Source organism: Molossus molossus, unplaced genomic scaffold, assembly GCF_014108415.1.
Source record: "Molossus molossus isolate mMolMol1 unplaced genomic scaffold, mMolMol1.p scaffold_m16_p_10, whole genome shotgun sequence".
Lineage (NCBI taxonomy): Eukaryota > Metazoa > Chordata > Mammalia > Chiroptera > Molossidae > Molossus > Molossus molossus.
In genome coordinates this window covers 26,883,007-26,899,524 of record NW_023425345.1, presented here as the reverse complement: position 1 = coordinate 26,899,524, position 16,518 = coordinate 26,883,007, and the positions used below count along the sequence as shown (strand labels likewise).

At 38.2% G+C, this 16,518-nt stretch overlaps 1 protein-coding gene across 3 annotated transcripts in view; it reads right to left on the bottom strand.

Moving 5' to 3' along the window:
- LOC118624726 (activating transcription factor 7 interacting protein) overlaps window positions 1–16,518 on the bottom strand; it is a 125,258-nt gene that overhangs the window by 67,733 nt on the left and 41,007 nt on the right. For all 3 annotated transcript variants that reach the window (XM_036253199.1, XM_036253200.1, XM_036253201.1), the window contains 2 exons: window positions 11,975–13,578; window positions 72–149 (listed from right to left, as the gene is read on the bottom strand). In XM_036253199.1, coding sequence (XP_036109092.1) covers window positions 72–149; window positions 11,975–13,571 — 1,675 coding nt within the window. In that variant the 5' untranslated portion in view covers window positions 13,572–13,578. Of the gene's footprint in view, window positions 1–71; window positions 150–11,974; window positions 13,579–16,518 lie in introns of those variants that run through there.

Below are 16,518 nucleotides of genomic sequence, written 5' to 3'. Positions count from 1 at the left end.
TCCACAGTCTTTAAAGTACAATAAATGAATCACTATTTTTTCAAACTAGTTGTTTTTTTGTACATGCTTACTTTTCTTAGGTCTTTCATTTTCATGTATTGCTTGTTCTTCTTCCTCTGGTTTTCTGTCCCTGTCATTATTTTCTACCTCTGTTAGCAAAAAGAGAATAGGAAACCTTACTTCCATTAGAATTCATAACAGCACATTGTAATTTACACTTCTGGTGTAACTATCCAGTTAATAATTTTTCATGAAATTAGAGTCTCAAAATATAAAATTTTGGGAATGAAAAGGGAGCATGAACTAGTAGAAATGAAAGACCAAGTTAACTTTTAAGTGTTGCTGCAAACTCATAATAATTTCTTACCATGGAAAAAAAATTAATAATGTAGAATTTTTAAAACACTCTTATTTAGAATTAATAATTTACTGTCACCCACAGATTAATAAAATGTGAAAACAGCTACCATAAAGCACTTAGACTCCTTACATTCAATTACAAACCACTGGCAAACAACTGTCAAAAGACCGAATTATTTTTGACCAGACAGGTTATTCACTGTTACTCAATGGTCATGGGACAGTTCCTAAAAGAGGAATGAAAAAGCTATTCTAAAGATAATGAAAAGTGTTACTTAAAAGTAATAGCTACTTTGATACCAGTGCCAATAACCAAGCTAGGTGCTTAACATATATTATTTCATATCTTCAATATAATCTTACTTGATAATAAACATTATTTTTGCCATCATACAGATGAGAAAAGTAAAGTTCAAAAAAGTATTTTCACAAGAAGTATTTTAAAATATAACAATTAAAGAGTGCTATCAAAAAAGAGATTGCTGCCCTGGCCGGTTTGGCTCAGCGGTTAGAGCGTCCGCCTGTGGTCCGGAGAGACCAGGGTTCGGTTCCCGCTAAGGGCATGTACCTCGGTTGCAGTTTGTCCCCGGCCCTGGTTGGTCATGAGGGTGGCAGCCACTCGATGTGTCCCTTTCACATCGATGTTTCCCTCTCTCTCTCTTCCTCTCTCTCCCTCCCACTCTATCTGTACAAAAAATGGAAAAATGTCCTCGGGTGAGGATTAAAAAAAAAGAGAGAGAGATTGCTGAAAGTGCCTACACAATTTCATTGCTACAACAAAATCCCAGAGGTATCAGAAATAGCTTTTGGCCAATCAACCTGCATCTCATCAACTAATCAATTATTAAATAGGACAGAACAAATCACAAATATGTTTGGATTTCTAGTTTATTCCCCAACATCACTGCAACTGGTTCCCTAGTGGCTTTAATAAGGCATGCTGTTTAATCATATTCCAAACCAAAATTAAGTAAGCAATCACAAAGTATATAACACTATATAAAAATTTTGATATGGCATTTATTATGAAAACACCAGTGTTTTAATCCCAACAGCCCTGAGGGTAGAAAGTCAAGTTAAAAAAAAACTTAAAAGAGCCCAGCTGGTGTGGCTCAGTGGTTGAGCACAGACCCATGCGCCAAGAGGTCACCAATTCAATTCCCGGTTAGGGCACATGGCCAGGTTGTGGGCCCGATCTCAGTGGGGGGCATTCAGAAGGCAGCCAATTAATATTCTCTCTTATGGATGTTTCTCTCTCTCTCTCTCTCTCTCTCTCTCTCTCTCTCTCCCCTCTCTTTCTCTCTCTCTAAAAATCAATAAAGAAACAAAATTAAAAAAAAAAAACTTAGAAGATCTTTCAAGTGAAAATAGGCAAAGACCAGGTTCACTGATGAATCTATCAAGGCTCTTACAAATATGTTCTTCACACTAAGTTAAAACAATAAAACTGTAAAACATGACTATAGTAAAACAAAACAAAAAAAAGCTAGTACAGTACATATATAGTATTAAAGCTATTTTTAAACTTTAACGTAAGTTTTAGAATATTAACTTTTCATCTACCACCCTATGCTCATTAGAAATGTTTTTAAGATCTCATGCTTCAACCCGTTCCAATTAAATAAATTGTTTTGCTCTCTTGTAGACTGCAAACTTATTACAAAGCATTTTTTGTATATAGTAGTTTCCCAAATATTCCTGATTTTAATACTGAAAATGATGACTCCTACGTTTCCTAGTCCCCAAAGTTCCCAGAGACACAGAATAATTGGGTTACTTGAAATGAACGTTTACAGTCTTTATTTAGCAAATTGTCATACCACCCAAAGAATAAAATAAGCCATAGCTCCAATTAGGGTAACTGCAAGCCAGATAATCCAGAACACAGTAGAGCCAATTGGCCTGGTTTGGTCTGCCTCTTATATGCATGTTAGTTCCCTCTTGTCTAATAGAAACGTCAAGCTTAGCTTAAGATTCCCTCATTTTACTCAAAAACCTCCTCCTCTCACCTAATTTCCATTTTCTAGATATGCTTAGAGGGTATGACTGGATTCTCAACACAAATCAAAACACTCCTTAGAATTTTAGAATAGACACATAGAATTAAAATGTATGCTCGAGTTTTATTTAATGGAAAGAACTCTGGATAAGAAAAATGGCATTAACAGATTCTATAGAATGGAGTAAGGTGCTATATTTCTTTAATTTTTTTTTTGTTCCCAACATCTCAAGAGAATCTGAGTGCACCTCCTTCAACCAGAAATAATAACCAAAGGCCCATGCACATACATTTTTATATATAATTTCAAGTAGTTCCTGTGACTTCTGAAATTCATCTGAAAGCTTAAGTAAAAATCTGCCTTCACTCACAGATAGTTTCTGTTATAATTCTTCTGGTATTGAGTATAGCCTCATTACAAGTTGCCATGTTTTAATATACAGTTCTATGTGTGGAATTCTTTCAGTCAGACTACATCAGTGATTTTCAACTGGTGTGCTGCAAGAATTTTAAAAACATGCAATACCTTACTATTTAGTCAGGTGCACTGACCTCTTTTCCCTTAGACTGTCAAATTAAAAAATGGTAACAGCCGACCTGGCCAGTTTGGCTCCGTGGTTACAGCGTTGGCTCACAGACCAGAGAGACCTGGGTTCGGTTCCCACCAAAGGGATGTACCTCAGTTGCAGTTTTTCCCCTGGTCCCAGTTGGGGTCCTGTGGATGGCAGCCAGTCTATGTGTTTCTCTCACATAGATGTTTCTCCCTCTCTCTCTTCCTCCCCCGTCCCTCCCTATCTGAAGATAAATGCAAAAATGTCCTCAGGTGATGATAAAAATAACTAACTAAATAAAGTTGATAACAGCCAACACAATATGTGTCTGAATGAATCAAAATTATACCTATTTTTGTTGTTAGCTCGGCAAAAAATACATTTTTTGGTATGCCCCAGAATTTTAGTAATTTGTGTGTGTCATGAGATGAAAAGGGCTGGAATCACTGAACTAGACAGTAAACTCATTAGGAGTAGATACCACATCTTATAATCTCAGTAGTCCTAAAATCTTTGGGAAAGAGCTGAAACAAAATAGGTGTTTAATATCTATCTGTTGACCGTTATTTTAATAAGATTCCATTAAATAAAGGTAGAAAAAGCATGTTGTAGAGGATAGAACACAGAATTTACATCAGAGAGTTAAATTTCCCATTTTCAGAATTACCCTTTCTAGAACTTTACTCCAAGGAAATATGGACAAAACTATTATTGCCTTGGATCAGGGACTGGCAAACATTGTTTTTTATTTAATCAATGATAATATGTAAACAAATGGGTCTGGCTATGTCCCAATAAAACTTCACTGACGAAACACACAAAGCCTACAGGCCATTGTTTGCCAATCCTCCACCTTAGATTATTGGCTCTGTAAAAACATTTAAAACAAAACAAAAATTCCTACAGATTAATTAAAGACAATACAATCATTAAAAGAATGGGGAAAGGAGATGAACAGGCAATTTACATAAAAGGAAATACAATTGTCCAATAAACATATAAAGATTCTCAACCACACAATATAGAAAAAAATATGGTGGTATTACTTAGTAATACAACTTTTCCAGAAAATTTTTTGAATTTTTACTTAACTGGTACAAAGTTCATAGTAAATTTTTGTGCTCCTTTAAAGCAAAACTGGGGGGGGGGGGGGGGGGTGTTATTTTATTGTCTTCAATTCATTTCCTCCTAGTCTCTCTGAAACCCAATCTCAATTAGGCTTTCAATTCCACTGTCCCTTGTTAAGTCATTAAATATGTCTTTCACTTTACGTGAACAAATAGCAGCATTTGATACATTGAGTTAACTATGCCGTAGTCCTTGAAACATTTTCTTGACTTTTCAGACAACAAATCTCCTGTTATTCTTTCTACCTGAAGAGCTGCTCAATTGGTCTCCTTTGCTGGTTCCTCCTCATCTTCCCAACCTTTAGTAAAGGCTGGAATACCAAGAGCTCACTTCTTGGATATCCTCTTGTCTCCATTTTTATTCACTTTGAGCTGATCTAATCTTGTTAATCAACTTCAATTAATGTCTGACTATATGCTGTCTACTCCCAAGTTTTCTAGATAGTCCAAGGCTTTTTCCCTGAAATTCAGACATATATATATTGGGAAACAATAGTCATTTGAAACTGCTCTTCCTCCTATACTCACTCCCTTTTCTAAAACCTGTTTCATTTTTTATCTTCCTCCACTCTGAAAAGAAAAACCTGGAGCTTACATATTAATGTAAGGAATAACAGGTTCCTCAAATAGTTGAATATAAATGGGTAAAAATAATTAAGAACTGCAGCTGAACACAATAGTGACAACAAATTATTAAATTTTAATTTCTAAACCAAGATAATTCTATCACTACTAACCTAGAGCAAAAATACAAAAAAAAGTTGAATTCTATTCCCATGCAATTATCCCCATAAGCATTTATGCTCATCTTATTTATCTTAAATATTCAATGAACAGGGAAAAACAAATCAAGCACTGATATTTTTTAAACGAAAATAAAATCTGGAAGAAAATGATGTCAGAATTTAATACAAAATCTGTTCTACTCTAAAACAGATTTTTCTCAGTAACATTAATAGCATTGTTTAAAAAGTATAAAGCAAGTAGAGAAGAGCTCTCCCTCCCATTCTCCAAAAGAAATAGAATAAGGAAGCCTAAAAAGGAGTGGGGAAAAAAAACAAAGAATGCAGTAGCCCAAAAGCTAAGGAGAGTCTTAAGGAGGGACTATTTAAGAGGGCATCAAGTCCAGCTGGTGTGGCTCAGTGGCTAAGCATCGACCCATGCACCAAGAGGTCGCAGGTTTGATTCCCGGTCAGGATACATGTCCAGGTGTGGGCCCAATCCCCAGTGGGGGTCATGCAGGAGGCACCCAATCTCTCTCATCGATGTTTCTATCTCTCTTTCTCTCCCTCTCCCTTCCTCTCTAAAATTGATAAAGGGAAAAAAAAATAAATTAAAGAGATTATCCAAGTATTAGAGCAGTGGTTCTCAACCCTTTGGGGGTCGAACGACCCTTTCACAGGGGTCCCCTAAGACCATCGGAAAACACATATTTCCAATGGCAATTCATAACAGTAGCAAAATTACAGTCATGAAGTAACAACGAAAATAATTTTAGGGCTGGGGGTCACCACAACATGAGGAACTATATTAAAGGGTCACGGCATGAGGAAGGTTGAGAACCACTTTATTAGAGAATCAAGACAAAAAAAGGTGCCCCTGGATTTAACAACATGAACATCAGTGTCCCCTCACTGAGAACAATTAGGAGGGGAGCTGGTATTGTGGAATCAAAATTAAATTAAGTTAAAGAGTAAATGGGAGGAGAAGAAATGGTGCTAACTCTGTTAACATAATTTGAAGATTGTTGGCTCTAAAAGAGAGGAAAGACTTGGAACAGTAGTTAGAATACCTGATATGGAGCATACAATGGAGGGTACAACTAATATGTGTACTTCCTCTAGTATTGTTTGAACTTTCCCAGAGAGAAATCTGTTTCCTTTGGCTTCTTAGATTATTTTAAACATTTAGTGAGTATTAGTTATTATATACTATTGTACAACAATATGACAGTGTCTTCACGCTTAAGGTACATCTGCAATACTTTTTTATGTCTTTCTTCCAACTTAGTACAATTAAAATAGCTTTTCTATGTGCTTTCTAATATCTTTCGTTATATTTTGTCGCTGCTCAGACCCATTATAACTGCTTTATTTAAAACAAATTTGCTAAAGAAGTGCCTGAAATAAGAGATCTTCAATTAGTATAGTACATAAATCTTAATAGTTAGAGGGAAGAGCAAGACTTCAGTACTTCCATTTATAATTCTGTGTTCTGAAAACATTAATAGATAAGAATAAAGAATCTGATTAAAGAAATACCTCAGCAGTTGCACAACAATATATAGGACATAGACTCTGATACCAAATAAAGAGAACAGAGTATAGTTTATGATCCAATGAAGAAACTATACTTCAATTCACAATACACAATATTTCTTTGGGAGAGAACAAATAAATCAAAGTTGTTACCAGCTAAGAAATTAAAATCTATCAGTAAAGTTACTATAACTGCATACAATCAGATAAAAGTCTAAAAGTAAGTAACCAAAAATAAAACCAACTTTGAATTTTTGAAGTATGCAACATGGATGGATTAATATTCATCTCTCTGAATTTTATAGCATTGTATGGGAGAGATGGTCTCCAATATAAAGATTCAGACATAAAAAGAAAATGTATAAACTCATTAAATAATAAGCTACAATTTCCTATGACTTTCTTATACAGACTACCAAAAGGTTTTTTAAAGGACTTGCCCAGTATCATTCTCTATATAAAACATAAATTCCATGTCATTCACCTCTGCTTGAAATCATTCAATGGCTCCCTCGTGCTATCTGAACACTTCAGCATTTAACAACCAAGGTCTCCATGATATACTTCTCTTATAGCACCAATTCACTCCACAAATATTGATTGAGCACTTACTCTAATTAAAGAATTATGTTGGCTTGATGGTAGAGGCTCAGTACAGGGTAAGAGCAGCGAAGATGGTAAAAAAAAAAACCCACTGGATTATAGATCTATTCTGAAGGTAAAGCCAACAGGATTGGACTGGATATAGGATATGAAGGGGGAAAATAGAATGACTCCAAGGTTTATGGCCTGAGCAAGTAGAACAAAGAGGGATTATCTTCCTTAAAGCCCTATGCTATACAGAGAGTGAAAGGCAAGTACTTTCCTGAATACATCTTATATCCTCATGAAGTTATCCTCCTATAAACTCCCAGAATACCAATTTAACATTATTACTGTCTTCGCAGCCTTTGTATTTAATGACCTGTGTTTCCTTTTTATCTGCACCCTGAGGGCAAATACTAAATTTTATCTTTAAATCCCCAGAATCAAAAGGACAGGAGGAGAGGACTTCCAGTCATGATAGCTGTGTAGGTAAACAAGGTATCACTTCCTCCCACAACCACATCAAAATTACAATTAAACTACAACAGAACCATCATTCAGAACTGCCTGAAATCGAGCTGAATGGAAGTCCTACAACGACGAATCTAAAGAAGCAGCCACGTTAAGACTGGTAGGAGGGGCAGAGGCACAGACCAACTGGTCTCACACCCACCTGTGGCACATAAAAACCAGGAGAGACACTTCGGTTGAAAAGGTCCTCCCTGAGGAGTAAGGGGTCCCTATCCCACACCAGGCACCCAGCTCAGGGTTCAAATGCCAGGAAGAGAAGTCCCCATAACTTCTGGCTGGAAAAACCAGGGGGAACTGAGAGTGAGAGGAGTTGAGGCTGATGGAACCTCAGGAAGTTCCTCTTAAATGGCCCGCACACCAATTTACTCAGACTTGCTCCCTCTAAGCTCGAAAGGGAGGCAGCTGGAGGGGCACCAGAGACATACAGGGAAGAACTGAGCTGTTTGGTCTCTGGACAAGGGCTGGAGGGGCAGCTTTCTCTTGGAAAGACATGCTGGCAGAGGCTGATGTTCCTTTGGTGAGCCCTTCCCTGGGGGGGCTGGAACTCCAGCAACCTGGCTCACACTGCCCTGCCCTGGTGATTCCCTGAGGTCCTGCCACACCCACCTTTCAGACCCACCCAAGCTGCTTCCAAAGCTTTACCATAGAATTGGCCTGTCTTGGCTCCTGCTTCAGAAGTTCCTTAAATATTTCAAACAAGCAGCATCTGATTTCAGAGAGCCCCATACCTCTCATTAAGTGGCCCCAGGCTTGGCATTAGAAGCAACCAGTCTTGGCTCACAACTTGGCTTTTCTTGGGCACCTCCAAGCCTAACATAAGAAGCAGCCATCTGAAGATCACTTTGTAGCTTATGATGGGTGGCCCTGGATAGAACACAGGTAGCGGCTGACCTTGCCCTAGAGCCAGCACACCCAGTGAATGGCTTCAGACCACATCAAAACACCACCACCCAACCACCTCCACAAGTGACACACTCAATGAGTGGCCTCAGTGGGTACCAGAGCCCTGATGAAGTAAGTCTTGCTCTGTATCATGGGTCCCTACACAGTTGATCCTCCAAGAGAGTCAGGGCCCAGTGGTCAGTGGGCACAGCCAGTCCTTACAGCTGATCAGCCTGAGTAAATCCCTCCCACTGACGTGCCAACAGCAATCAAGACTCAATTACAACTGACGGTTGTACAGTCCACACTAGGGGTGCACCTCGAGGGCGGAGCTGGGAGTATCAGAGAGGCTGTGCCACTGAATCCTACAGGACACCTACAACAACAGGCCACCCTACAAAGCCTAGGAGACATAGCAACTCTACCTAATAAATAGAAACAATCATAGGAAAGCAGCCAAAATAAGAAGACAGAAACATGTCCCAAATGAAAGAAAAGAACAGAACTCTGGTAGAAGAACTAAACAAAATGGAGATAAGCAATCAATCAGATGCAGAGTTCAAAACACTGGTTAAAAGGTTGCTTCAAGGAACTTGGTGAGACATTCAAGGAAACCAGTGAGACCTTCAAGGAACTTAAGGAGAATTCCAAGAAACTTAGTGAGAACATCAACAACATAAAAAAGGACCACTCAGAAATGAAGGATACACTAACTGAAACAAAGAATGATTTACAGGAAATCAAAAGTAGAGTAGGTAAAGCCAAGAAGCAAGCCATCAAAAAAGAAAAACTAATCCAAAAAAATGAGGATACTGTAAGGAGCCTCTGGGACAACTTTAAGCATGCCAACAGTCGCATCACAGGGGTGCCAGAGGAAGAAGAGAGAGAACAAGAAATTGAAAACCTATATGAAACAATAATTACAGAACACTTCCCTAACTTGGTGAAGGAAACAGACATACTAGTCCAGGAAGCACAGAGTCCCAAACAAGATGAATCCAAACAAGTCCACACCAAGACACATCATCATCAAAATGCCAAAGGTTAAAGACAAAGACAGAATCTTAAAAGCAGTAAGAGAAAAGCAGTTCGTTACCTACAAAGGGGCTCCCATAGGACTGTCAGCTAATTTCTCAAAAGAAACTTTGCAGGCCAAAAAGGAGTGGCAAGAGACATTCAAGGTGAGGAAAAGCAACAACCTACAACCAAGATTACTCTATTCTGCAAAGCTATAATTTAGAATCAATGGGCATATCAAGAGTTTCCCAAACAAGAAAAAACTAAAGGAGTTCATCACCACCACAATATTATATGAAATGTGGAAGGGTTTTCTTGAAGAACAAAAATATTAATAAAATGGCAATAAATACATATCTATCAACAATTGAATCTACAAACAAAATGAGCAGGCAAAACAGAAAGAGACTCATAGATACAGAGAACTTTTTTTTTTTTTTTCATCCTCACCCGAGGATATTTTTCCATTTTTTGTACAGATAGAGTGGGAGGGAGAGAGAGGAACAGAGAGAGAGAGAAACATCGACGTGAAGGGACACATCGAGTAGCTGCCACCCGCACGACCAACCAGGGCCGGGGACAAACTGCAACCGAGGTACGCGCCCTTAGCGGGAACCGAACCCGGGTCTCTCTGGACCGCAGGCCGACGCTCTAACCGCTGAGCCAAACTGGCCAGGGCGATACAGAGAACTTTTTGTTGCTTGCCAGAAGGGTGGGGGCTGAGGGTAGGTGAAAAGGATGAAGGAAGTAAGAAGTACAAATTGGTTGTTAGACTGATGAACCTCAAAGGGAAGGGGGGAGGGAGGGCAGGATGAGATAAATCAAAGAACTTCTATGCATATATGCATAACCAATGGACACTGACAATAGTGTGGGGTAGGCTAAAGGGGAGTGGGATTGAGGAGGAGGGGGTCAATGGGGGAAAAAGGGGGAGAACATCTGTAATACATTCAACAATAAAGATGAATTTTAAAAAGAGAGAAAAATAAAATAAATCCCAGAATCACAAAGAGCCTGACTTGTCACTATAAAGGTTTACAGAATGAATGAATGCTCTTTGGAAATAAAGCCATCTTTTAATAATAAAAAAATTTCTACCTCCCAACGCTGGCATGATATATTGGGGGGGGGGGGCATCCTCTCTGTCTCCTAGGTCTGCCTCATGTTTCATTCTTTAAACAAACTAAAAACCAGATGCGGTGTTTCACGCTATAAGGTCACTCCTCTCAGAAAGTTTTAACCGCCTCAGCTGGGTAGATCAGTTGCTTAGAGCATTATCCTGATAGAGCAAGGTTGTGGGTTTGACCCCCAGTCAGAGCACATATAAGAATCAACCACTGAATGCATAATAAGTGGAACAACGAATTGTTTTCTCTCTGACTTCTCTCTCACAAATCAATAATTTTTTTTTTTTTTTTTGCATCAGAGTGGGAGGCAGAGAGGGGGAAAGAGAAAGAAACATCGATGTGAGAGCGACACACCGAGTGGCTGCCATCCACAGGACCCCAAGCAGGGCCAGGCACAAACTGCAACAGAGGTACATGACCTCAGTGGGAACCAAACCCGGGACTCTCTGGTCCGCAGCCAATGCTCTAACCACTGAACCAAATGGTCCAGGGCAGTAATAATTTTTTTTAATTAAAAGAACACTCTAACAGAATGTGATGCAACAGAACATAAAAGGGAGCACCTTTTGAAAGGAACTAAGAACGTTTCATATATGAATATTTGAGTTTGACCACAAAAGCAGAGCAGGATTTTTCTGATTCTCTTCTGAATTTTCTCTAGAGATTTAGGTTATAGAGAAATCATTCAGAAGATGACAGGGAAGAGAGTAGACTGGGTAAAATCAAGAGGGGTGAGGAAGCAAATGGATGAGGTCTTCATCAATAGGTAACCAGGTTTCAAGGTTTCTGGCTTTCAGCAACACTGGTGTCATTCCCCAAACAAAAAAATATTTTAAATAATCAGATGCTGCCCTGGCTAGTTTGTTCAGTGGTTAGAATACTGGCCCACGGACTGAAGGGTTGCGGGTTTGATTCCTGGTCAAGGGCACATACTTGGGCTGCAGGCTCTATCCCTGGCCTCAGTTGGGGTTGTGCAGGAGGCAACCAATTGACGTGTCTCTTTCACATCGATGTTTCTCTCTCCCTTCCACTCTCTCTAAAAATCGATGGAAAGAGATCCTTGGGTGAGGATTAATGAAAGAAAAAAAAAGAAATCAGATGTCAATGGAAATATTAATTGTAAAATGTGATTTCTAACACTTGAAGTAAATAAACCAGTAGGTTTTTATATTCTAAGTTATTTGGTTGCTAAGTGATAGCAAGAACAACTGCTAGGACTTTAATCAAGTATGCAGTGACTTGAAATTGCTATCTCATTGTGTTATGTTGGTCCATCTTATCTCTCTTCCTAGACATAAATACCTTAAGGTCAAGGGCCATTTTTTCTTCTTACTTTATGTATCTTCTTAGCGCTTCACACAATGCCACTCACAGAGTGGATACTTTGTAATTCTGAATTCTGTGAAGTTAAGAATCAAGTTAAGATATCATTCAAGCCACCATCATTCCCAACTTTCTCTGCAACTAAAAGAATTTATAAATTTGAGTGTTTTATTAAAGCGAATCAAAAAATTTTAAATTTAAATAATATGCTAACCTGGAGAGCATGTCTCATTTTGTGATACAACTTGTGGCTCATCTTTTTCACCTGAAATATCCTCCTCATCAGAGAGGACCAAAAAGGCTTCTTTTGGTAAACTCTCACTACTTTCTTGTTTAGATGGTGAACCAAAAGAACCTTCCATCTTCTCTTCCAAATCTGGATTTGTTTCATCAATTGGAAGGAGACAAGTTTTAGAAAAGCAAGTAAGTTCATCTTCAGCAGGTGCAAGCTTTTCCAAAATAGGAATAATTTCATCTGTCTCCATAGAATCTGTATTTTCTAAGATATCCTCATTTTTGTCATCTTTTATAACATTTTCACTAATGGTTTCTGCAAGGTCTGTAGAATTCTCATCTTCATTCTTTTCACTTTGGTCAATTTCCATACTGCTAGATATAGCCTCCTCTCCAAGAGCAGGTTCTGGGACAGAATCTTCCTCTACCTTCTTTTCATTTTCAGGAGGTAGAGCCGAACAAATAATTGTATCCTGTGCTTCTAGAGTTTCTTCATCAGCATCAATATTACTATCTGCTTTATTTTTCTCATCAAATGAGAAAATTTCATCTAACTTTTCATCATCTCCATTTTTCTCAAGAAAATCATCACCTTTATTGCTACTAGGTTCTGTATTATCAGTGTCAGGAACTGGCTCACAAACTGGTACAGAGCTTGGTTCAAAGGTAGGATCAAAGGCTAATTCAGAAGTTGGTTTATCAGCAGTCAGTTCATCAGAGACCAGATCACCAGAGGCCGGATCACCAGAGACCGGATCACCAGAGGTAAGATCACCACAGGCTGGCTGACCAGAAGCCAGATCATCAGAGGCTGGATCATCAGAGGCCAGTATTCCAGAGGCCAGATCATCAGAGGCCAGATTATCAGAGGCTGGATCACTGGTGACTGGTTCACTGGAGACCAGTTCACCAGGGACTGGTTCACTGGAGATCAGTTCATCAGAGACAGGTTCACCTGACATCAGCTCACCAGAGACTGGCTCACCAGAAACTGGCTCACCAGAAACCGGCTCACAAGATACTGGATCACAAGAGACCCGATCACCAGAGGTGGGATTACCAGATGCAAGATCACCAGAGGTGAAATCACCAGAGGTGGAATCACCAGGGGTTAATAGTTCAGAGGCCAGATCTCCAGAGACCAGCGTATCTCCAATAGCCAGATCACCTGAAGGTTGATCACCAGAAGCTAGTTCAGTGGTCACTTTAGAGGTTGGTTCAGGAGTTATATTACTGGGAGACAAAGGTTCATACTTTAAATTATCATCTGGCTTGTTTTTTACATTAACATTTAAGGTACAAGGTGTTTCTTTCCATTCTGATTTACTTTTTTCAGGATTAAAACAAAGTTCTTCAATGCCATTCACCTCATCCTTGTCATTAATATAATCCATATTTTCCAAAGGTAAAGTTGAGTCCAAATCTCCATTTTCATGACTGCCGTTTAAGAGCTTGACATCTGTTTTCAACAGTTCTTCTTTGACCTTGTACACTGCTTCCAGTTGTTGACGATCACTCACTCTCATTGTTTTTCGGGCCTTAAAGACTTTTTTCTGAGGTTCTTCTATACTATCCATTTTGAATCTTAAAAAAAGAGAGAGAGAGAGTGTGTTTAATAATCAAAACAGATACCACCTAATTATAGACTTATTGCAAACTGATCTTATAAGCAAGCAGCACTCCATGTATTTTGAAACGATCTATAGAAAGCATAATAATCCTTCTTATATATTAATTTTCATATTTATTAGACTTATGTAATGTAACACTGATAACAGATATAGTCCACAGAAGATCAATTACTGGAAGCATTAGGAAAAAGTTGACTAGTTTCTAATTTTCATTCTCAGTAAGCTAATGGGTTCAGAAAGCCTGGTGGTAATATAAAAGCTTAAGAAAGTGGATGGAAATAAAAAACAGATGGAGAAAGAAAAATAACAGTATAAGAGAATGAAAACAGTAGTGGAATGGGAAAGAGAAAGATAGGAAGAAAGAAGGAAAAAATTAAGAAACACATATGGAAAGATTTTATTTGTAACCAAGTATATCTAAATGAACAGAACTGAAAATATATTAATAAGAGATTGCCATCAAGAAAGTGAAAAGACAATTCACACAATAGAGGGAATTATCTGCAAATCATATATTTGCAAATAATGTATCTGATGAGATAACTTGCATCTAGAAAATATAAAATGCTCTTACAGCTCAATAACAACAATCAAAAAAAGAAAAACACATACACAAACACAATTTAAAAATAGGCGAAGGACTTGAATTGACAGTTCTCTAAAAGATGTACAAATAGCCAATAAAGCATAAACAATAAAAGGGCAGGGAGGGAGGGGAAGGGAGGAATCAGTGGGGGGAAAAGGAGAAACATCTGTAACAAAAATTAATTAAGAAAAAAAGAATAAACAATAAACAGGTGAAACATTCATCATTTGTTTTCGATCTTTTTCTTTTTTTTTTGGTAAGGTATGTATGCAAAGCTATACATTTCCCCCTAAGCACTGCTTTAGCTGCATGTCACATTTTAATGTGTAATCTCTTCATTGTGGTTCTGTTGAAATATATTTTAATTTCTATTATGATTTCTTTCCTTGGTGAGTTATTTAGAAATATGTTTCTTGCCCGGCTGCTGTGGTTCAGTGGCTGAGCAACGACCATGCTCTAAGAGGTCGCCAGGTTGATTCCCAGTCAGGGCACATGCCCAGGTTGTGGACCAAATCCCCAGTGGGAGGCATGCAGGAGGCAGCCAATCAATGTTCTCTCTCATCAATGTTTCTCTCTCCCTCTCCCTTCCTCTCTAAAATCAATAAAGAAGAAAATTTATTTAAAAAAAAAAAAAGTACATTTCTTTAAAAACTAACACATTATGGCTCATTAAAAAAATATAAGGATGGTCTCATATTCAAAAAGCAAGCACTATAGATTACAAATGAATCATAAAGCATTATAGCTTCTCCGCCCCCAGGCCCAACCAAGGTATCCACTTGATAAAAATTGGAGCCCTTAGGTCCCAAATGTGACCTTATTTGGCTAGGGTCTTTGCAGAGATAATCAATTTAAAATAATGTCATTAGCACGGGTCCTAATCCACTATGATGGGTGTCCTTATAAAAAGGGGAAGTTTTGTACAGAGACACAAACATAGGAAGAACAGCACGTGAAGACTGGAGTTATGCTGCCACAGGCCACAGCTAGGAGAAAGGTATGGAACAGATCCTTCCTTAGCTCCTTCAGAGGGAGCACAGCCCTACCAAAGCCTTAATTTCAAACTTCTAGCCTCCAAAACTGTGAGACACTAAATTTCTGTTATTTAAGGGGAAAAAGCTATGTGATTCATCATAAACAGAATAGATAGTGAAATAAAAGATCTCAACAGATACAGAATATTCATTCATTTGAAAAAAATCAACATAGACTAATAATTAAAATGCTCAGAAAACTTAATAGAAGGAAACAACTCAAATATAATAAAGGATATCTACAAAGAAAACTACAGATATCATACTGAATTGTGAAATAAGATAAGAACCAAGACAAGGATGCTCTCTCTCTTACCATTTCTGGTCAGTGTAGTAAGGCAAGCAAAAGAGGACAAGGATTTGGAACTAGAAAAGGACAATGTCACCAGTCTATAGTGAAATAAAACTAGAGTCCTTTAAGGACTAAAATGTACAGGGAGCATGAATACTGCTTTCACACTCTTCTACTTAGTATGAATGATAGCAGGATACACTTCCTTTGGCTGGAAAAGAAAAAAATAAATTAAAAAAAGCTGAGGTACTGGAACTTATTTGAGGCCCACAGGCAGGCCTTAATGTTATTATAAACTGACTTAATGATTAGGGCTAAGTCATTTTGTTCTGTTGGACATAAAACCATCACTACCATTAAAATTAGGTAAGGTCACAGTGCAACCCATAAAATATCAAACACCCCCCTCTCTGACTAAAATGAGTGATGGCGTGTGGGAGCAGGAAGGAGGGAGTCAAAGGGGCAAAAGGGGGACATCTCTAATACTTTCAACAATCAAAAACAAAAAACAAAAAAACAAATGAGTGATGGCTACTTCTTTATCAATTGCAGCTTTATCCTCACTGTAGTCTGTCCTCACTATAGATAAGATTTACTGAGATACCCAAGCATAGACTAGCTCCCACTTTCTGACAGCACCCATTCCAGACTGAGGTTCTATTTCCTGAAACCCTCCCCAAAATAACCTAACCTATAACCAAATCCAACTCTAGGTTTTCTAACACTCTCTTACTAATGTGCCTCAGTTTCCCTATGGTGAGCATTCTCCCTCACTACAACAAAAAATAAACCCAACTTGTTCAATTACAGTTATGTTTCTGGTGTTCCATTGTTCCTTCCTTTGGTTGCAAGGCATAAAACAATGGCCTAGCCTATTTGCTAAAGACCAGTACAGCTTGAGAACCTACCAGTTTGCCGCAGTACTTCTAGATTGTGGCACATTCTGCATTTGTTATGTCATGTTAAGAAAATTACTTACAT